Here is a 21,561-nt window from a genome sequence, read left to right as displayed (position 1 = left end):
AGATGACACGGCCCACTGAGGAGTCGACCGCCGTACACTTGTGTGCGAATTTCCCGGCTCTGTGCGCTCACTGAACATTATCAACCGAGCTAGGGGAACGAATGGATACGATATGGAAAAAAACGGTGCATGTGTATATGTGTAAGTGAAAAGGGAAGGAGGGCTAAATATGGTATGGCATACTTAGATTTCAAGTGTACGTTCACACACATACTGTCATACGCGTACGAGGGAAAAGGAAAATAATCGATTCTATCTGCGTCCTTTCTTTCTCTTATTTTTCATGATATTTTATAGAAATATGTTTAAGTACATTTATATATATATATTTATACATTGGTGACCCCACAGAAAGGACGACGATTCGGGACGAAGCACTATTACATGCGAATATCATATTCCTACTATAAAATTAAACATTACAAAATGGGTATTCTAAATTGAGGCCTAGAAAATTTTTATTTTGCTACTTGATTCCATACTCCAAAATTGTAATTAGAGTGTACAAACTATATCTAGTTACAATACGTCTATCAATAAATATAACATAACATAAATATGAACGTGCCGACTAACAGGATTCCGAAAAACTAACGTTTAATATAGTGGTATCGTTATCATATGGATATCGAAAAGCTATAAATTATATTGTTAGACATAGGCAGTGTAAAAATATACAACAAATGACATAAATGTTGGAAATTAAAATCACCCACAGGAATAACAAATACATCTTGCATCTATGTAGTAATCACGTATTTTAAGCTAAATTATTTTAAGTTTAAAATGTGTAAATAAATTATTATACCTAGTCAGTTTGACTCTTGTTGTGCACATCCTAATATATTGTGGTTAATTTTAAAACTTAATTAAACTTCTAATGTAAGCGGTACCTACAAAATACATTTTTGAGTAAATATATTATTTCAATACATTTCATTTTATTCATCAACATTTTTTTGATTAAGCACATGCCCGACTCATAATTTGATTTTTAAAAGAAAACCTTATTTTATATTATTAAGGCTTGTGCTCAAGTAGATAAATAAGTAAATAATAAATAAAATGATTTCCAAATACATAATAGTCATTTGGTCGCTATATGTGAGACTCTGTTCAATTCGGACTCTAATACGCTAACTTTATTTCGTAGATCCTGAAATTACATATAAAAAACAATAATGGTTATTATCACTGATGGCAATATTACCTATGTTTTAATTAGGTTGATACTCACGTCTATTTGATCCCTGTATTTTTTCTCAAATGCGTCTACCGTAGTGACTGTTTCCAACATCATTCTGGCTTGTCTGGGAGATAACTTTTTGTTGTCTTCAATTTTCAAAAGGCTTTCTAGATTATTATACTTGACATGATAGTCTTTGACATCTTTTCTCAACTTGTTGACCTCTTCGATGAGCACCATGTTTTCTTCCATCATTTGATAATAAGATTCGTTTTTTTTACTGCACACGTCCATCCGGCTCCTTAGAGAGACCACATTGTTCTCTAGCAACTGCCTTTGTCGGGAAAATTCAACTCTGGAGTCCAATTCTTCGCCCTTGGTCCCGCTAAATGACGTTTCATCAGCGTATTTGTGATATAATCTCTATACGCAGTAAATAAAACCACCGTCACTATTATTACTAGTTACTACTAAGTATTTTATTATCTAAGTATACCTACTACCAAGAGAAATGCAAAGTATGTTTAATACAGTACATACACGAGTACTGTACAGGTATTATTTAAAAAAGTTCAAAATAACATTTGTACAACCGTCGAAGTATAGACCTAATGTGTAATACTAAATTTAAGAATTTTTCATTGGTAGTATAACTAAAAAGGTAATTTGAATTTTAAATCGATAACCGAAAATTTCAAATAGTATATTACACGTGATCCTTGTTTGATCCTTTCGAGTTGTATGTTTATATTTTAGTTTTCACTTAAGGGGATTGAAAGTACCTAAGGAGATTTTGAATGTTTAAACCTAAATTACTGACAAATTTAAGCCTACTTAGGATGGTTTGATTGCAATTCTAAAAATGATTTGAGTTTATTGGTTTTTTTTATTATATGAAACAGTTATTGGAGAATCGACTTTTACAATAACCTAGGGAAAAGGTAGATGAGGCCAAATATTTATACAGAATTAAAATTCGATCATTCTTAGTTGGCGTAATATTGTCAGGCTTTTAGATCTATATTGATTCCTTGTAGGAACAAAATAGATTTTACTCGTAGAAAATTATACCCTGAAACTGTAAATAAATTGACATGGTCGAAATTTATTAAAACATATTTACCGCAACCGCATCTCTTAACATGATTGGATTCTGTAATTGTTGACTGACGTGATGCATTTCGACGGTCATGCGACTGATAATGTTATTACTCTCTCGAATAATTTGCTCGTGCTTTTGCACTTCTCCCTCCATGGTCTTTCCGATCTTTTGTTGTTCCGTGTAAAACAACTCCATACGCTCAATGATCATGTTTGTATCATCTAGTATGACTTCTAGCTGCAACGGAAATATTTTTAATACAAAATTAATGTCAACAAACATAAAATTACACACAATATATACCTTAAGTTACATGTGTTTTAACGTAATAGCTTTTCTAAAGGAAAATTAAATGCAGAACTATAAATATTTTGTCACAATAACAAAAATATATTTACTGTGTTTGAGATAACAGGTTTTGTTCAACAGCATGCATATGTACTAAAGTATGAAATAAAATTATAAGTTACTGCACTCACTTCTTCAATGGCTTCTTTTTTTGCTTGCATCTCCAACACCAGCGGCTCTATGGTCTCTTCTAGGCTTTTAATGTTTTCTTTCATCACTGTTGACTCTTTTTCCCGTTCTTTCAACTTGAGATTCTCGTCGAAAAGCTGATTATTTTTCTCTTGTATTACCTCGTCCTTGCTATTGATTTGTTTGGTTAAATCTTGTTTGATATTACGCTTTTCATTGACTGATATTTGCAGCAGTTCCAGGTCCTCTTCGTATTTATCAATCAAATGACTCAAGTCTTCCACTTCTTCCGTCGCACTGTGCCGAATAATGAACGAATCGATTTTAATATACTTAATAGTTTAAGAATAGATGCATTTATGTTTTACAGTTTAGTTTTCATTTTGTACGACCCCAACTCGCCTCTCAGATTCATATTAACTTTCTTTAGTTCTCTGATTTTGGTCAGGTAATTGGTCTTTTTCTGTAGAAATTCTTTATCCACGTCGTCTTCGATTTGATCCAACAACGCGAGAATGTTGCTTTTTTCTTTTATCATGTCTTCTTTGATCTATATTTAAATTATAATAATATAAAATACACCCAAAAAGTATTCTATTATTATAAGATGAGACGTAATATTTTAAAATTTACGCAAAACATTTTTAATTTTTAATTTTGCAAGTCTCGCCTTAATATATACTCACTATATTCACCAAAATTTGAAGTTTTTTGACAACTTTTTAAGTTTAAGAGATCGCTGAAAGCAGTTAACTATTCAATTAAAGATATTGTTGGTGATTTAGACACATGAGATTTCTCTAAGCGAAAAATGCGTATAGAATTAGATTATTTGATCACCAATAATGTCAAATATTAAGATAAACACTTAATACTTAAACATGCAAATATAAGATATAAGATACATAAAAAAGCTAATGCACCTTGGTTCTCTTTCAAATAAAAACAAAATTATAAAAATCCGACCACTCTATGTCTGTGAACATACTTTTAGGAGTTCTTCGTCTTTTTCATCGAGTCTTACGTTGAATTCATCAATAAGGCTTTGTATTTTCTGTTCTTGTAGCATCCTGGCTTTCTCTATTCCACTGCAATGTACACAAATATAATTGAAAACACAATTCAAGCACTTACGAATAATACAAATTAAATAAGCCGTAAGAAAAAAATTTCTTTGATAACGAAACAATTTATTAACATTATTAAATTATACCGAAATACATATTCGAACCATTCAATTAAATTATACGGCTAACTTCATAATAGTTAACGAGAGAAAGGTATGGAAAACTCCATAAAATTGTGCCACTACGGCAATAACCAAATGGACTTATGCAGATGGCACTCGTCCTATTTACACGATTGTCCCTATCCATTTCTATATAAATTATCTTATGCTAGTCGCGAGGACTAAGCCATTTGACAGTTTTTCTGCCGTCAGCTATTTCTATCTTAATAAACAAATAGGTTTGTTCTCGTATACGCAACACATTGCTGATTACTTTTTTAACTTCAGCGTCGATGTGTACATGCTGTCCTCCAAAATCATGAACTTTTTGTATTCGTGCAACAAATTTTCAAAATGACCAGTCTCAAGTTTCTCAATGACGTCATCGTGCGTTTCTTTCAGGCTATTCAGTACCTTCTTCAGCTTGTCCATGACAATGTAATGTTCCTTTGTTCCTTCCTTTGGGCACATAAATTTGTTTGATACCGATAAACACCAAGTAATCAATAACTATTGTCTACAATACTGTCTGAATTTTTTTCATAGAATCTATTATTTTCGCGTTTTTGTCTCTCATTTCTTGGACGAGATGTGTGTTAGCTTCTCTCAACTGGTCAATTTTATACGTCCGCTCCAACTCTCCAACGCGTATCTCCAGCTGTTCGATAATGGCTAATTTACTTTCAACGTCCGTCATAGTCACCAGGATGTCGTCCAAATACACAAATTCCTCGTCCGTCTTGATCATTAAATCATCGGCGTTTTTCAACTCCCAGATGCATATGCTGCCGTCTATTGAACAAGTTATCAGATACAAATCGTTCATCGTCATGGACATCTAAACGTACACAATAACGTCTCCATTAAACTACCATAATCATAAACGTATGAACATGGCGTATAGTTTTGTTTAATCTCTTTTTTTTTTCACTTTTTACATACTTATGGAACTACCATATCTGCTATAGTGTTAGTTAATAACTTAGTGGATTAAATTCACCTCTATTTCAACAAAAATTACCACTATATTCAAACAAATTAATTTAAATCTACATTTTTAGCTATTGTATCAATGTAACTAATATGAAAATTAAGCAACTATTTTAGAACATATATCCACTTACTGTTTGTTTTAGGTTATATTTCATCTATAACATTAAATGTAGAATTTTGTTTGAAAGTAGGTATCATTTAGCATAATAGGTATCATAGGTATTAGGTAGTGTTATCATTCATTATAAAAAGTATTAATTTTCACTTATTTTATTAATTATTTGAAGTTAAAACTATTAATGTTGGATTAGGTTTAAACTTTAGTACAAAGTTAAATTTTACTTCGGCCCGACCCCTGAGCGCTACTATTACACTCATATCGATAATGCAATTACAATTATAAGTACCTACATACTCACTGTAGTAATGTATTGGTTGTGCATACTGTACTCGCTAAATTCAATATTGGTCACGATCGGCAATGTTATAAACAACACCAAACCATTTTCAGCCGCTACAAATAACATTGAATCAGAATTCGAAAGCACCGCAGCGTCCAGTCTCCCTCGGTTAATGTTCGCATTTCGGAACAACTTTAAAATATAGATAGTGAACAAAAATATCATAACATTACTCAAGGTGAGATAAGTATGATGTACAGATATTGTAATTATTTAGAAGTATAAGCTGTAATTAATATTTTATCTTATGCTGTACCTGTGGTAGTATACAATCCCCTTAGAGCTTAATAATAAAAGTATTTACATTTTAAACATGTAGTCCAACTATAATAAAAACATTTTCTCATTAACAGGAAAGTAATCTCTACTTCTTTCAAGACAGACTGGCTACTAATATTTTATAAGAATGACCCGATGATTTTAATATATTGTCGTAAAACAGGAATGATATGAAACCAAAGATATTTCTAGGAAAGAAGAGAATTGTACAATAATCTAGATTTGGCCATATTATCAGCGAATTAATTTTATGAACATTTAAATTAGCAGTAACTCAGTATTTAGAGTATGCATAAATTGGTTTAAGGAAACGAGTATGTGTTTGATGTGAGATTATTATTTTTGTTTAATGTGATTTTAATTTTTTAAATAAGACAGGATAATTAAGAAATTGATAGTTAAAAAAAAGGATATTAAAGTGAAATCTTCAATTATGAAGTAACTTTCATTGCTTAAGTAACAACCACATATAATGTAAAAATGGTCATAACATTTTAGTAATATTTAGCAACTAATGATAGGAAATAATACGTAACACAAGTGTAGGTTAAAATAAAATAGAATTTTAAAAAATCAATAAGAAATAGATTCTTTTATAAGTATGGTTTCAATCTAAATAGCAAGATAATATCATAGAATTCTTTCAATAATAAACTCGCCTACTAACCGTTTGGTTGAAGATTTCTCTGAATCGACCGTCCTGGGCGATTGGGAAGATACGGCTGGTGTCTTTTGACACAGCTAAATCCACGTATACGATCTCGGGGTGCACAATATCCATTTCCCGTTCGCCGGTCCTCATGTTGAACTCGTATATGGCGCCATCTAAGCCACAGGTTATCAGTTTCGTATCGTTGCGGGACCACTGCATTGCTGAAATCTGTGGTAAATGAATACACATTAAGTAACGGTCTACAGCTGTCAAATTCAAATGATGGCGGCTTACGAGAAGAAAAAGAATATAATTAAGATAATTATTATGAAAAAAGGTGAAGCCTTAGATAAGTATTTCAACCGATTTAAAAAAAACTATCAAAGATGAAATAAACAACCTAGGCATTTTTTTCAAATTACTTACTCTTTTTTATACTAATTTTATTTTATTTTAATTATTTATTTACGGAATGCATCTCACTATTCCCGAATGTCCTCTGAGCGTAAACCTGTGTTCGAAGAGCACACCGCAGAACACGTCCACTTTGTGATGATTCGCCAACGCAAACATATGACCGGAATTGCTAAAAGCCGTCAAGTTGCAGTCCATGATAGCGAATTTTTTCCACTCCTTCAAGCCTTCCATTTGAACCAGCTGGAATTCAACTTTGCTGATAAATGTCGCCAACGAATACAGACCAGTCGGGTGCAGGGACACGCTAAACACGTTCTCTTGGTAATGCTGGGTAAGAAGCAACGTACAATCCGAGTAGTCCCACACCTTGATAGCACCGTCTATTTTGCCACAAGTCATGAATATCGATTTCCACTGACAAGTAGATAAGCTGGCCACGCCGCCGTAATGTAGCTCCTCGCTTAGCGGTCTCATGCTGACCGCCGAACCCTGTCGACGACATCAATTACACAGTGACATAAACACGAAATATTATCTTTATTTGTAATTTTTGTAAAACACATTTATGTGTCCGAAAAAAATCATTTACACGACCTAAACCTTTTTATACAAAAAATAATACACAACATGATGTTAACGTAGAAGAAAATACAGATCACTGCATTTTATCAACCGATATGGAGTAATGGATGAGGTGTTCAACTTGTTAATTTAGTTAGATTCGATTGTGTTTAGTACATGCGTGACAATATGACTATCACATTACCAATGTAATGGCCACATCCAAAAGTGTACGGTTTTGGGGATGCTCTGAAGATATGTAGAGCAGCTTTGATGTAGGTATGTTATACTCAGTGAGGAAGGAAACGACAACATCCCTACACCTATTGATAATGTTAATAATTTGATAAAACGTAGATACGTATTCGGACAAATAGAAAGGGACAGTATATTCTTTAGATTAATACAATATGATTGATATTGCACTACCAGAGAATATAATATTCTGTTAACATGTTCTTAATCTAAGGATCATAATCCAAGTACCATTGGTATATCCGGTGTTAATGTAATCGATACCCAATACAGCTGTAACATTCTGGTAGCGCACACCATCTTCTTTTCGTTTGGCGATACGCATATGCTATCGACGGTTTGTAAAGAAATATTTTCATCTAAAATACCCCCCTCTTTTTCAATGGTGAACACGGCTCGTTTCAAATACCTAACAAAAGAATTAACATAACATTTAAGTGATGTACGCATCTTATGCATTTAACATATTAAACCATTCCAAATTAACTTAAATTATATGCGCTGACAAGTAACAACTGTAAATACTTTTACTGGTAAGCCGCGCTCATGTTAATAAAATATTAACAGCTAAAATATTATAACTACCGTCTTACTTATTATTATTGGATTTTTTCGGCAATAACTAGTCATCCTAATAATATAGTTACTAGAAAATTAAAAAATCGTATGTATTTTAAATGGAAAACTTTAACTGCTTACAGGCAGAGGTTAGGATTGACTTAGAAAGTTCCAATTAGGCCAAAAAAATGTTTTTTTTTTCCAACTGAATGACACCCCGGCAAAGTAAAAATTCAGACATCACCCAAATAAGAACTACCCTAATCAGCATATATACTTATCGTTTCAAATTACTAATGATACCTCGTTACTTCCTGCTACTACATCCAACTATTTTGTATTTTACATGCTAAATCAGCTTTTCGATTCCTCTATTTACTGGTTTAACTGATTCAAAGTTAATCGAATTTGCATTTCTCTATTCTATTTTTTACTTCCGCCCTAAGCATTAATACTGTCTGGAAGTTCTACCATTTTCCTTTCACTCTGTTCTTAAATACAAGAACAAATATCTATCATGTTTAAATCTAAACCATAAAAACAAATAATTTTATGTCGCGTATGATTTGGACACCGTTCGATTTCTGTTGAAACCGATAAATCAATTCATGTACTAAATGTAAGTAGGTATACTCGTCGAGTGGGTTTGTTGGTGTGTACTGACATCTTATCGTCGCTGGATTTTTGAAAGAAGAACATCTTCTCTTCGCCCAAGACAAACATCAGTCCAGTGCTGAACGCCACGCAACACCGGATATCACTCAACCGGTGGTTATCTAAAGGCGGTGCTACGACTGCCAGGGGATTTTCCATTTTGGACTTAACATCTATATAGTCCATGTTGATCGCGGCGTACACTGCTCGCAAGTCACCGTTTTCCACGTAGAACACCCGACCGTCTTGAGTGCCGGCTAAAATCCTTTCCAACATTATAACACAATATTTGAATTTAGGTACATTTTAGTTACGCAGTCGAAGCTCACCTGTCGCCGTTCATCCAGCATACGCTGGTAAAATGTATGTTTTTTGAATTCTGAAAGCCATACTGCCTCCAGACTGATTCGCTAATGGTCATCAACCGAAACAAGCCGTTACCGACAAAACATATTATTGTATTGTCCGAAGGGTTCAGTGCCATCTAAAAAACACAACTTTAATTAGTTTTTCAGCATCAATTGGCCACATTTGTATAATAGTCTAAATCTGAGCATTAGAAACAACTGCCAGACCACCTGGCGAGTAGCGGCTGACACTTGAGTCAGGTGCTCCCCTATGCAAAACTACAATCTACATCTATCAAAGACATGCAAAGATCAATAGAAATAAAGGCAAGAGACTCTTTCCAATCCCTCTGGGAAAAAGAAACCTCCAATCAACTCTACCAGATTAACCCTATAATAACATAGAAAAAATATACTATAACATGTCTAGAAAAGACCAAACAACTTAAACAAAAATACGAATAGGTCACTCTCGTATTACTCATATCCACCTAATGACCAAAGAACCACAACCCAGATATGAAGTATGCGACTCAGATCTTACAATCAAGAGTGTCAACGTTGGTCAGAGAAACGAAATATTTTTGGTGACAACACAAGCCTCAAAACCATACTATGTACCTAGAATGTTTTAAATTATTATATTATTTAAAACAAATTACATTTATAACAATTATTAAATGTGTAATGTATAACTAGCTTAAATGGACTTTTTATTTTTTATTAAAAGAACTTCGGAGATAATTTTGAAGAAAGAAAAAGTCAAATGTTGGTTGACAGTCTTTAAAAAAAATACATAATTAACAACTCTGTACAATAAAAATTGACGTTGAGTTCAAAATAGGTACGTTTTAAAGACTTTTTATTTTCGCTGAATTCGAATCCAGCCCCAAGACTGGAGTTGGGGGTGGGAATTAGCTCTGGCACATAACCGAAAAAAGTGTTACCAAAAAGCGTAACCAAAGAAGTGGGGGTGAGAGATAGGGGTGGGAGATTTGGGTAAGATATAGGAGATAAGAGATATGCTGTACGTTCAACGTTCAAATTAGAACTAAATGATAAATTCAAAATAGTTTAAGGGCCCAAATTTCCTATGAATTGTTTTAAGCCAGATATTAAACACTACAATATTAGACAGAAACTTGATGTTTTTTTATATACTAGCTTGTTACTGCTTCTATACTATATTGTTATCTATAATTCCACCACTACTCTAAATTTATTCGGTACTTCAACGAGACATGAAATTGCTCTTTCGTGGTTGCAGACTCGGCTATTTGTACTCTCACATAAATAACATTTCAGTAAAACAATCACTCACGGCGACTACTGGCCCTTTGTTATTCGGCGGGTCAATGGCTTGTGTCGAACTTTCAATCATCGCGTTCTCCCAGCTGTAATAGTACATCATGAAATCCGGTCCATCGGTGACTGCGGCCAAGAATATATCATCGCTAGAAAAGTCTATGCTGACGAAAGCCTTGGCTCGGTCTTCTTCTGGCGAAGTCAGAGTATGCCTGTACTTTAACGTGTCCAGGTCGTAGATGCTGATGGTCGGCCGATCGCCCTTCTCGGCCAGAGCCACGACCATCCTAAAAATGTCCGGTGAAAAATCATTCTGGTTATTATAATTATTATTTAATAATAACACCACAAATGAAACAAATACGGTGTATAGTTATCCCTTCGCTTTTTTAATCTACATATTCCATTCCTCTTCTTTTCCTCACGGACGGATCCTCTATTTTATCATGTTAATACTGAACGCTTATATTTTAGCTATCGTAGACAGGGCCAGCGTTGGGGGAAGGTGGCTCTCGATTAAAAGTTAGAAAGAGCTTCTAAATCCAAAAGTGTAGCAAATAACTAAAAATTAATATTTTCAGATATTTTGGGGAAAAAACTGCGTGCCATCTCATCAAATGGTGTTTTCGATAGAGGCCTCCTCATTATATAGTATATAATGCTCGAAGCATGGAAAAAAGCCATGTACCCAAATCTAATAATAAAACAAAATTTGTTTTTGTTTGTTTTTTAATGTATTGCCGACAGACCTAAACTAATTTTTAAATAATTTATTATCATAAATCTTAAATATTATAATATTGTTATTTTTATAATTTTGAAATTAATAAATCCTTAATTTTAAATCAATTCTCAGGCATTAAAAAAAAAAGTTTTGCCTTTTATTTAGCAAGAAGCCCAACAAAAATTATTTTAAAAATTCTTTTACTTGACACATTAAAATGTTTTATTTTTACTTAAACAATTTTATCTATACCTACTTAAATAAATAGGTATTAAATTTATAATGTTAATCGAGTTGAACCTTAATGGTCGATTAAAGAACTAAAATTATAAACTCAATATTTATTTTATTATTAATCGGCAAGAAAAAAGCATTGTTCGGTATGGATAATAGTATGTTTGTAAATATTTAAAGACAACAAATATTATAAAAATTAAAATACAAAGAAACTTGTGTGAGTTGAAATTTGTGCAGAGTAAGTAAACTAGAGCATGTATCACACAAAAAACGAAATGAGAAAAAATGTAAAGCTTTACCCAGTGGGTATCGTAGTTCAAAAATAAGTTGAGTTCAATACGTTTTTTTTTTTAAATTATTTATTTAAAAATAAAATAATGTGTAAATGATATTTAATAATGATTTCTTGTAGTAAAAAAAAAACGAAAATTTCCCCGAGCCTCACAAATCGTAGCGTCGGCCATGATTATAGACTCATTATCTCATTTTAAGACTTAAACGAAGCTTCAACTTTTCAGTTATTTGTTTAGCCTACTAGTATCCAATTCCTCTATTTTTGAAGTCTCACTTCTCTAATGTGCGTGTCGAATGACACCCAGACTTTTTTTTTTTTTGTGAACGCTACTCCGGATCCAGTTAGTCATTGATTACATTAAGTTAGAATTTGGTTTATTTTGTTGTTACTTAAATTCTAGAAGACTTTATAGAATAAAGAATGTAGATTAATTATTTTAGTTAGCATTTTATACAATATATACCTCTAGGCTGGCTGATGCAGTGTTTAAGTATGGTTCAAAATAATTAGTTTATTGGGACGATGAACTTTTCGGTATTTTTTAAAAACTACCGATTTTTGAAGGTGATTTTTTTTTCAACAAAAACCCCGTTCATAGCTGTCAAGTCTAGACTTAACACCGACAGTATAGAAATTTTAACACTGCAGCAGCCATTCTGGGACGTGCGTTGTAGAATACTTGTTCACATTCAGCTTCATGGCCGTGATGATTTTCGTCGGATCGTACAGCTGTATGTATTTTTGGGAGTGATACAACACGTTTTGAATGACAATGACGCCCGAGGCCAAGTACACGATTTCAGTGTCGTTGAGAAACAAACAGTCGCCTCCGTTCTTGCCCGTCGACATCCCAAAGAAATACCTGGGAGTCAAACATGGTGACGAAGACATGTCCAAACGACAAATTATAATAACGTAAATGTATGTATTAAATAATTAGGTATGTCTTAAACGATTAAACGTAATCCCCATTTTTGTTATCGCTTTTATTTTAGTTCGTTACCACGATACGCAAACTAAAAATAGATACTTGACAAACATCAAAATAGTATACTTTCGTTATGTTTGTTATTTTTTAGATTAAGAAATTATCGTTTCAAAATAAACAATAATCTACATACAATCAAACAACATAGAAATCGTATTTCAAAACTTTTTGACATCGTTACAACTAAATGGAATTGCGACGCCAAAATAATTGGACCCAACTCCTAAATACCTACTTAAATTTCTGTAGACATTGTTTTGGTTTGCATAACAGTCCAATTGCTAAAATTGTACTTAAAGTATTATATTATTATATAGATCTGGTTGTTATGATTTTTCCCCAATACGTTACTCTATTTACCTATCTAATTTAAGTTCGAAAATGACATTGTCTGTAAGCGTATACCTAGACATGAACTATATATATATATATACATAACAAATATTGTAATACCTACCCAAATGCGCCTATAAAGAGGGACAGGGGGGGGGGGGGTAAACTCCCCCTCAGCTTCTCTGAAAGTTAAAAAAGTGTATATTCAATATCCCAAATTTGTGAAACCTATTACAAAACCATAGGCTGAACTAGACGACATGTACACGGAACAAATACGACATTTCGGACCAAGGACCAAAATGTGGATAACGAACCTGAACAACTATGTCAATGACACACAAAGGATTCCAAAAATTATTATTTTTAGTACAATATGAGAAGTTTTTTAATTCTTAATTTAAACTACCATATTATCAGTAATAATAATAGCTCTCCTATTTGGCCTGTAGTGGTCATACAACCTTAACATTGTAGTGACACTTAATCAAATGACACAATGTAACAGGAAATTGTTTTGAACCACTGATTATATTTTTTTACTTAAGTAAACAGGAATAAGATAATAAAAAACCATTACATACTATGTACAATATTGTTGTTTAAATATTTCAGCTATAGAAAAGTTTTCTTAATACAAATTAACTAGATTTTACACACAAAATTAAAAAGGTGTCATCTTCTTAAAATTGTTTTAAAGAAGGAGTCATAATCTTTAAAAGTAAAAACGTGCTTATAGATGGGTGTAGGTCAAAGCGAAATGGTCATAGAATAAAAATGTTGATACTGTTAAAAAGAAGAGAACTTTAACTAGGTTCTGATATGTTTTTTTTAGAAAACTTAAATTTTATCTTAAATACAAGCACTTTAAAAGTAAAAAAATGTCAAAATGAAAATGAAAATTGTGAATGTTAAGATAAATTAACATTCACAAACATTAACCTAACCCACCTTTTTTTTTTGTAATAAATAAAGTTCTTATTATTTAAAATATGTAAACAAAAATTTTCTACGTTTATTTATACATTTTAGACAATAATAGAGAATATGCGTAATTATTTTTAGATGAAAACAAGTTTTTAAATCAGTGTCAAGGATGCTGTGATATTCTAAAAAAATAAATTTATCACAAATTTTTAGGACCAAAAAAAGAGTCCTAATTACTCAACTAATAATTACACGTCAAGAGTTTGACCTTTAAATTAAGATTTATTTTACCGAAATTGCCTATACTAACTCCTTTATAAATGGAGGAATGACGTCCTCCTAAAAAAATTTCTTTCTGCATCAAATTTTGTCTACAACATTTGGTTTTTAATATTTATTAAACTCTGAAACAAAAAAAGAAGTAATATTATAACATATTAATTACTTTTCGAGTTAAAACCAACTAGAACAAAACAAACTTTTTTTTCAAATTGTATTTTCCAAAAAAAAATTACACTTGTGTCTATACATTTTAAATCAAATTCAAAAAATATCAACAAAAAACACTCATTCAAATACATACATATTGAGTATACCCAACTATTATTTATGAAATCTTTAACCAGAAATACTTATGAATCCTTCAAAAGATTGTCAAAAATAAATTACATTTAATTTTTGTACTTTGCAGAAATCCCTATAGTACAATAATAATTACAAGCTATACATTATTGAATAAACAAGAAACTTACACACAAGTATCTCATTTAAGGAACACCGTTTTCTTATTTATACACACATAATATTACTATAAATTAAAAATATAATAGTATTTATACTAACATGAAATTATATTTTAGATTTGTGTGAGAGGACTTGTTTGATTACGAGAAAGAGAAAGGCCAATCAAGGACATGGCTTTTGAAAATTCTAAATTGTGAAATAAAGAACTGGCAATACTTTCAGAAGTTATCGACGATGATGCGTTGAGCAAAGGTGTATCTTGTGTAATCGACTTTTTGGTATTATTAAATTTATTGTGAGAGTCAACTAACTGCTGAGATACAGTGTTTGAAGGAATACATAGGGAAGAAGAAGTTGTAAGAAACTGGGAAGGGATAATGGCCAACAATAAATTTTGTAGATTGTTTTTCAAAGTATCGCCTGAACTGCCAATGCTTATTATTTCACTGAGGAAATTCCATAGAAATCTATGAATTTTATCATCTTTTGGAAATTTATCCTCCAACGAAATCTAAACACAAAGGTTAAAAATATTATAATAAACGCAAAACACACCAAAATCATTTTATAGTAGTCATATACTGTAGAAGTACCTTTAGTTTGTCTAGATATGTTATATTATCTTTATATTTTTCTTTAAAGTTAACAACATCTGCATCATGTTTGTTAAAATCAGCACACTTTTTCTGAAAACAAAATTACATCATTATGTTTATCAGCTTCATTTATAAAGCACTAATATCAATAACTAATGTTATTAATAATTGGTTTCAAGTAATCTAATTTCAAATGAGGACGAATGGCAGAGTAGGGTAAATCAACAGTGTGTTAGCGTTCACTGTTTCTGGTTTGAAACTCAGCTAGGGGTGGTCTCTCTCTTTGGGCAGGCAACTTTCTAGAGAATGAGCCTACCATTATCTTTATAGGTCCTAAAACAAGTTAGAATACTGAAAATCCTATTAATCATAATAATTTAGTTAAGTATAGAAACTGTGATGATAGAAATGTTTGATTAAAAAAATAGATTGGATCAAAAATTGCCTTATTTCACTAACATTAATGACCCAACCACTTATAGCTATAGTAAAATATGAATTAAAAATAGAAAAAAAATAAGAGATAAGGATGAAAACAAACAACACAATGTTTTGATTAAATTTTATCCAAACTCACCAATGCCATAATAATATCAAGCGTCAATACTTTTTCCGGTTTGGTTGTAAATTTCATATTCATTGGACGACCATAACCGTGACCTTCTTCTTCAAATGATGGTAACACCCAGTAACAATTAATTGTAGAATCAAGAGTTGCTTTATCTTTATTGTAAGGTGCTTAAAAAATAACAAACATTATTAAAAAAACGCACAGTGATAATATTAAAAGAATATAAAATCTTACAACAAATAATCCCAATGCAAGGAATGTAGGATTCAACGGTTGGACCTTTAATTTGTAACTCATAATCGAGTTGTGCTTCAATGTCTTTTAAAGAAGGAGTAGCAATAGATTTTGGATGTGAATGATACCATCCAACAAGCACCATGTTTTTCGCTGTAAATGTGTTTCTGATTTCTTCTTCTATCAAAGAAGTAAGCTCTTCATCGTGCAACCGATTTTTGAATGGATATGCATTTTTTATGGTAAGAGCTAAATTAAAAATGTTTAATTTTTTATTTAAGTAAGGCACATATTAATACCCGATAAAAATTAAAACCTATATAGCGTGGGTAAGTTCAATACTAAACCACACTGATAGTGCAGTACAAATAAATTACATAAAGATTATATTTTATTAATATCAAAAAAGGTTTGATGTATGTATTTAAAATTAAATTAAATTTATGGTAACTGATGAAAATAGCCAAAAATGAATACGCGTAAATTATAATAAATTATTGAATATTAAAAAATATAGAAAATATAAATAAATATATTTTTAGGTGTGCACGTACTGGTATATTTTTAAAACTTAATAAGCTTTTGAAATTTAAATGGCAATTTTTTAAATGCTATTAATTTTAAAATATATAATGCTAGAAATGGATACATATAAACACTAAGGCAATTTACTTAGTTAATAATGTAATCTCAGTTTAAATATTTGGAATAATTTGCTTAAGAGATACAAAAAGAACCTTAAAATATTTAGACAAATTCAGCCTCCAATTTAAGAACAGTTTAAATGTTATAAACTCAAAAATAAAATGGTTGGAAACTGGTTTAGCCAGATATAAGATAAGTTAAGTAATCATAAAAAATCATTTGCTATCATAACTATTTGCTCAAATATATTTTCTATTATTACGTTTACAATAATTGTTTTCACTATTTAGGTCTAGATCCTTAAAATAGACATACTCTGAGTTGAAAAATCCCAACTTCCAGCTAAGTAACCCACAACTTCATTTTTGGTTAAATGACAATGGAAATCCAACAATAATATGGCATTAGCCGATATGTAAACTTGGAATGGTTGCGATTTATTAAAATAAGACCAATCCGTACACTCAATAAGTGTGTCGAGGACCCTGAAATATAAAAATATTTAATTAAACAATTTGATCATTATTATCCTTTGAACTTTTATTCCATTTACAACTACAGTATTATTGCATATTATACTCACAAATTATTACACCTTAAACCGATTTCACTAAATTGAATTGGTTTCTTTGTTGCATCCACTCCAATTGTTGAGACTGAAGATAACGTGTTACTATGAACAACATTGTCATCAAATAGTAGCTCAGTTTCTATGTTATTGCCTAAAAAATTAGTATAAAATAATTGGATTTTGGTTTTTTCTAAGCAAGAAGAAGTTAAAGCCCTAATTCAGATACGTCGTGTTTGTCATATCTTTTTTTATGGCACTATAACGCATCTGTCATACCTTTGAGGAGGACAGTAAGTCTGTTATCTGAGATAGACTATTTGGGGTTAGTTCTTTGACCAAGGACAGTGAGTGCTAACACACTACCCCCTTAACCATTTGGCCACTCATCAAATAATAATTATCATTTAAGATAAATAATACTATTTTATTTTGATATAAAATATATAGGTTACATAAAAATTTGTTTATATTATTTCAAATCATGAACCAGTGTAGTAAGAAAATAACCAAATTCAATAGAATGAGCCAAAAGAATTAAAAAATTCACAATCAACAATTTTTATATACCTGCTAGGGATAAACTGATTTCTCTATGATTAACTCTTAGTTGGCTTAGAAACATGTTTTTTTTAATGACCTTTTTAGGACGGTTTGACAACTCTTGATGTACAAGAGACAAGAGTTGCCATCCTACGGAAGTGGTTATGGTGCGGTGGTAAAAGCATATAAAAACAAAATGTGTGTTTAACATGTCAATGCAAGCATACTAATGGAGAACATCTAAAACATAGTAGGTACTTCAAAGAGTTGTTTTAACAGAATTTAAATCAAACCATTTGTTATAAATACTGCCCAGCTAGCAAAGAAGGCCGTAAAATGCTATTTAAATAGTTTTAAAAAAAACATATTTTTCTAAACTTGTTTGTGATGGTAGTAAAGAAATACGATAAACCATTCTATGATTTACAAAAAATCTATAGCAAATATGATAATTTTGCTAAAAACATTAAAAAATGCACCTTTAAATGCTAAATATTTTTGCATAAAAATATAATTTTTTTTGTTATTTGGCATACATGACTTCCTTTGCATTTTTATAATAAATTTTAAACGTTCAACAACAAACTTAAGAATAACCTCAAATTAAAAAAAATTTTAAATCATAAAATAAACAAATTGTATAGGTTTAATTCAAATTCTTAAGAACCTATAAATTACAAAAACTTTTTATCGTTAGTCTTTGATTTTAGTGTTCTTTAACTAAAGAATAATTAAGCTATCAGTATAATATTTCAAACAGTTGGCAAAAAAACCCAAAGCTAATGAAACTTTTTTGTTTTTTCCCTGCAAATGTTCGGTACTTACACAAAAATATAGGTTTTATTGTGTTAATGAATACCAAAAAGAACTTAACTGGGTCAGGTTTAAAAAAAAAAGGGTAATTGCCAATTTTTTATTTGTTATTACCTAATTTAAAAAAATATATCTACAAATCAATTATGTAACAATTGTGTAATTGTAAAAAAATTACATGACGTTTACCTTCAATAAATACATCTTTTACAGAGTCTATATTAATTGATTCTTGCTTTCTGTAATATGCATGCTTATATGCATCAAGTTTCTTTCCTTTGTACCGTATCTACATAAATGAATTGTTAGGATATAATATTATTTTTTAAAGACAACATACATTTTTAAAAATATTTATTTACAAAAAATAAAAAATACTTACAAATGACCAACCACATCCAGCCTTTTTTATCTTATTAATAACACTCTTGCAACTATAAGCCCAAGCACTAGGAGACGCAAATTCATTTTGAGTTTCGACTGATCGAATTCTTCCGTCTGGTAATAAATCACCAGTAAACCTCTGACCCTATATAAAAAAAAATAGTAGAGAAAAACAAATTGTATTGGTGAGTTGTCAGAATCTCAGGTTGCTTGCATATGATACAGCATCAAACAACAATAAAAAAAAATTCTTTTTAAACATTGATAAATCATAAAACAGTATTTTCTGGAATACAATTAATGCATTAAGTAGTACGCAAGAATAAAACAATATTACAGTGGAACCTGTATAACACCAAACCATATTAAGCTGAAAGATATTACTTATCAAGCAGTTCTTTTGTCAAATTCAATAAAATATACATGCAAAACGGTTTGACGGAACTGTACACAAATTTTGTCTTATATAATTTTCTATTTTATTTAGGGTGTTTAAACAGGTTTCACTGTATGAACGATTTGTAATTATCTACTTACTGTAATTGATTTGATAATTCCACTCCCGTTTTCAATTATCTACGGTATTTTACATAGATTTTTAGATGTAGGAATGAAGCTACAACAACTAAAAAACTATTAACACTGAAAGTGCATTCAAACAATTTTTTAGCTATACCAAATACAAAAATGCATGCATATAATCAAGAACACAGTGGAACACTAAAAAAAAAACCATAATATTTGTTAAATAATACATTTATTAACTAATTAAAAGGATATAAATTATTAATTCATTTATGTGTAATGAAATTTAATTTACTCGGTGTTAAAAACAAAAATAATGTAATATTTTTTTTTATTAAAAAAATTCTTGATGATGTGTTGTTAGATTAGAACTATAAAACTACACTTATAAGCATACTCAAAGAACATTTTTTTTTAAATTTCTTGCACAAAAATATTTACACTAGGTATTACCATGTATTCTAAAGATAAGACCGACTTGCCGGGTTCCAATATATTTGTGTTCAATAACATTTGTAATGTTACAGTACGGCTGGTGTTGCTAGAAGTAAGTCTTCTAGACTTGGCCTTGAAGGTTTCCATTTTATTTTTTTAGCCCGGTCTTTTGTGATACAGTAGTCAATAAGAACGAAAAAAATAGAAAATGGGTGCAAAACAAAGAAAGTTGAAGAAAGACCGTATGACCATCTATTGAATGCAGTATTTATTTTAGAAAAAAACAAAAAAGGTTATCGAAATCGAACTTAATAGACAATCATATTCTTGGTTTTGTTATTTTGTAACGTATTATCAAGTGGTAATTTTAAATTTAAATTATTTGAATAATTTTATGATAATATACCTAAGTCGCATACATACTAATTATTATCAAATATCAAGGAGTGCCTTATCATGGATACTTGGCTTTGCTCATATGGAGGCAGATTTTGTCAAGGACATTCTAGCTCCAGCCGACTATACAGGTTTTGGCGCGTAAACTGACCTTTTTTTAAATAAGCAGTACGCTGTCAATTATTGAAAAAACATTTTTTTTTGAGGTCTATATTATGACATGCCATTCGAAAATATTAGTTGCAAGAAATTACATTTGCGAGGTGCTGGCCATTTTTATTCACACTAATTTGAAGGCGTGCACAACGGTTAGGGTTCCTCGAAAACGTCTTACCCTCTCCGACTTTTTCGGAATCCTTACAGTTCTTCCTGGGCAGTTCTCAGTAGTTTTTATCATTACTGTTCCTATCGTCCTAAATTTATTTAGCCTCTATGACGACTAGTGTTAAAATGTAGCCGCAGTGTTCACAACTGGTCTGTACTTACGAACATAAGTATTAACGTCGTGTTTTTGTGTCCACTAAGGCATAACCATAAAAAAAAAAAAAAAAGACTACAATGGGCAGATCAATTAAGAATGGCCAGAGCACGCACTTATAACGGCTTGCAAAGTCATTTTTTGAATTTAACATAGAAATCAAGTGTGACCAGAAAAATCTGAAAACGCCATCGCCTTCATCGTTAAAAACACACATTTTGATGGCAAAAACAAACCTACGAGACCTAATATAAATTTATACCCAAAATATTTATGTAAACTTAAAGCTTGTAAAATGTGCCAGAGCTAAGACATGAAAAAGTCAAAAATGTCTAAACTATTTTTTATTTATTATAGGTTATAAACCTTTTTAGCTTTGATGCGGAGCGAAATATATTTTATTGTTTTTACAATGATATCTTTTTTTATCTAGACAAACGTTTATGTTTCCTAACCATACCGATTTATCCATTTAGCCAGTCTGTAGATCAAATATCGACCCTAAAAAGTTGGATATCATTTTATTAAACTAATCTGTTGCTCTTTTAAAATTGAGAAAATTTCACATTTTTATCTGTTTAAAACTACATATATGAATATGAAATTCTCCATAAAAACTGTTTTATTTGTTTTTTCAATACCTATACTTC

The 21,561-nt window shown here is 30.9% G+C and overlaps 3 protein-coding genes across 4 annotated transcripts; all 3 read right to left on the bottom strand.

Annotated features, from left to right (window-relative positions):
* Positions 1 to 1,032: 1,032 nt before the first annotated feature.
* LOC126844539 (repetitive organellar protein-like) lies at positions 1,033 to 6,600 on the bottom strand. 2 transcript variants are annotated; one of them, XM_050582813.1, is made up of 8 exons: positions 6,394 to 6,600; positions 5,406 to 5,579; positions 3,754 to 3,853; positions 3,134 to 3,315; positions 2,768 to 3,062; positions 2,310 to 2,525; positions 1,238 to 1,609; positions 1,033 to 1,156 (listed from the first exon to the last, which is right to left on the bottom strand). In XM_050582813.1, exons 3-8 carry the CDS (start codon positions 3,832 to 3,834, stop codon positions 1,088 to 1,090), a joined length of 1,215 nt encoding a protein of 404 aa, XP_050438770.1. In that variant the 5' UTR covers positions 3,835 to 3,853; positions 5,406 to 5,579; positions 6,394 to 6,600; the 3' UTR covers positions 1,033 to 1,087. The 2 variants fall into 2 exon arrangements, with proteins under 2 accessions (XP_050438770.1, XP_050438768.1); XM_050582811.1 differs by lacking the exons at positions 5,406 to 5,579; positions 6,394 to 6,600 and adding exons at positions 4,268 to 4,452; positions 4,515 to 4,614.
* LOC126844726 (cilia- and flagella-associated protein 57-like) lies at positions 4,511 to 10,780 on the bottom strand. The gene is made up of 7 exons (XM_050583122.1): positions 10,492 to 10,780; positions 9,153 to 9,307; positions 8,834 to 9,088; positions 7,843 to 8,020; positions 6,862 to 7,284; positions 6,394 to 6,606; positions 4,511 to 4,831 (listed from the first exon to the last, which is right to left on the bottom strand). Exons 1-7 carry the CDS (start codon positions 10,759 to 10,761, stop codon positions 4,511 to 4,513), a joined length of 1,815 nt encoding a protein of 604 aa, XP_050439079.1. The 5' UTR covers positions 10,762 to 10,780.
* A 3,384-nt stretch (positions 10,781 to 14,164) lies between these two features.
* On the bottom strand, positions 14,165 to 21,492 carry LOC126844984 (MPN domain-containing protein). Its single transcript, XM_050583533.1, has 10 exons — positions 20,056 to 21,492; positions 19,076 to 19,222; positions 18,883 to 18,982; positions 17,353 to 17,491; positions 17,085 to 17,254; positions 16,125 to 16,373; positions 15,897 to 16,057; positions 15,317 to 15,409; positions 14,823 to 15,234; positions 14,165 to 14,383 (listed from the first exon to the last, which is right to left on the bottom strand). Exons 1-9 carry the CDS (start codon positions 20,182 to 20,184, stop codon positions 14,836 to 14,838), a joined length of 1,587 nt encoding a protein of 528 aa, XP_050439490.1. The 5' UTR covers positions 20,185 to 21,492; the 3' UTR covers positions 14,165 to 14,383; positions 14,823 to 14,835.
* Positions 21,493 to 21,561: the final 69 nt, after the last annotated feature.

Source organism: Adelges cooleyi, unplaced genomic scaffold (genome assembly GCF_023614345.1).
Source record: "Adelges cooleyi isolate 19-005CV unplaced genomic scaffold, UGA_ACOO_1.1 ACOO_flye_CR_arks_rails_tigmint_CR_PRNA_651, whole genome shotgun sequence".
Taxonomy (NCBI): Eukaryota; Metazoa; Arthropoda; class Insecta; order Hemiptera; family Adelgidae; genus Adelges; species Adelges cooleyi.
Note: the sequence above shows the minus strand (reverse complement) of the source record. Positions and strands in the feature narration are given on the sequence as shown.

Coding starts and splice junctions, on each gene's coding strand:
- LOC126844539 (XM_050582811.1), bottom strand. CDS start 4,425: ATGGACAAGCTGAAGAAGGTACTGAATAGCCTGAAAGAAACGCACGAT. Junction 3,316..3,753: donor AAGACGAAGAACTCCTAAAA/GTATGTTCACAG, acceptor ATTTAAATATAG/ATCAAAGAAGACATGATAAA. Junction 1,610..2,309: donor TGTTAAGAGATGCGGTTGCG/GTAAATATGTTT, acceptor TACTGCGTATAG/AGATTATATCACAAATACGC.
- LOC126844726 (XM_050583122.1), bottom strand. CDS start 10,761: ATGGTCGTGGCTCTGGCCGAGAAGGGCGATCGGCCGACCATCAGCATC. Junction 9,089..9,152: donor TGCTGGATGAACGGCGACAG/GTGAGCTTCGAC, acceptor AATGTTGGAAAG/GATTTTAGCCGGCACTCAAG. Junction 4,832..6,393: donor GAGAAATCTTCAACCAAACG/GTTAGTAGGCGA, acceptor GTGTACGTTTAG/ATGTCCATGACGATGAACGA.
- LOC126844984 (XM_050583533.1), bottom strand. CDS start 20,184: ATGGAAACCTTCAAGGCCAAGTCTAGAAGACTTACTTCTAGCAACACC. Junction 17,255..17,352: donor GGTTTAAGGTGTAATAATTT/GTGAGTATAATA, acceptor TTTATATTTCAG/GGTCCTCGACACACTTATTG. Junction 16,374..17,084: donor TTGGGATTTTTCAACTCAGA/GTATGTCTATTT, acceptor TTTTTAATTTAG/CTCTTACCATAAAAAATGCA.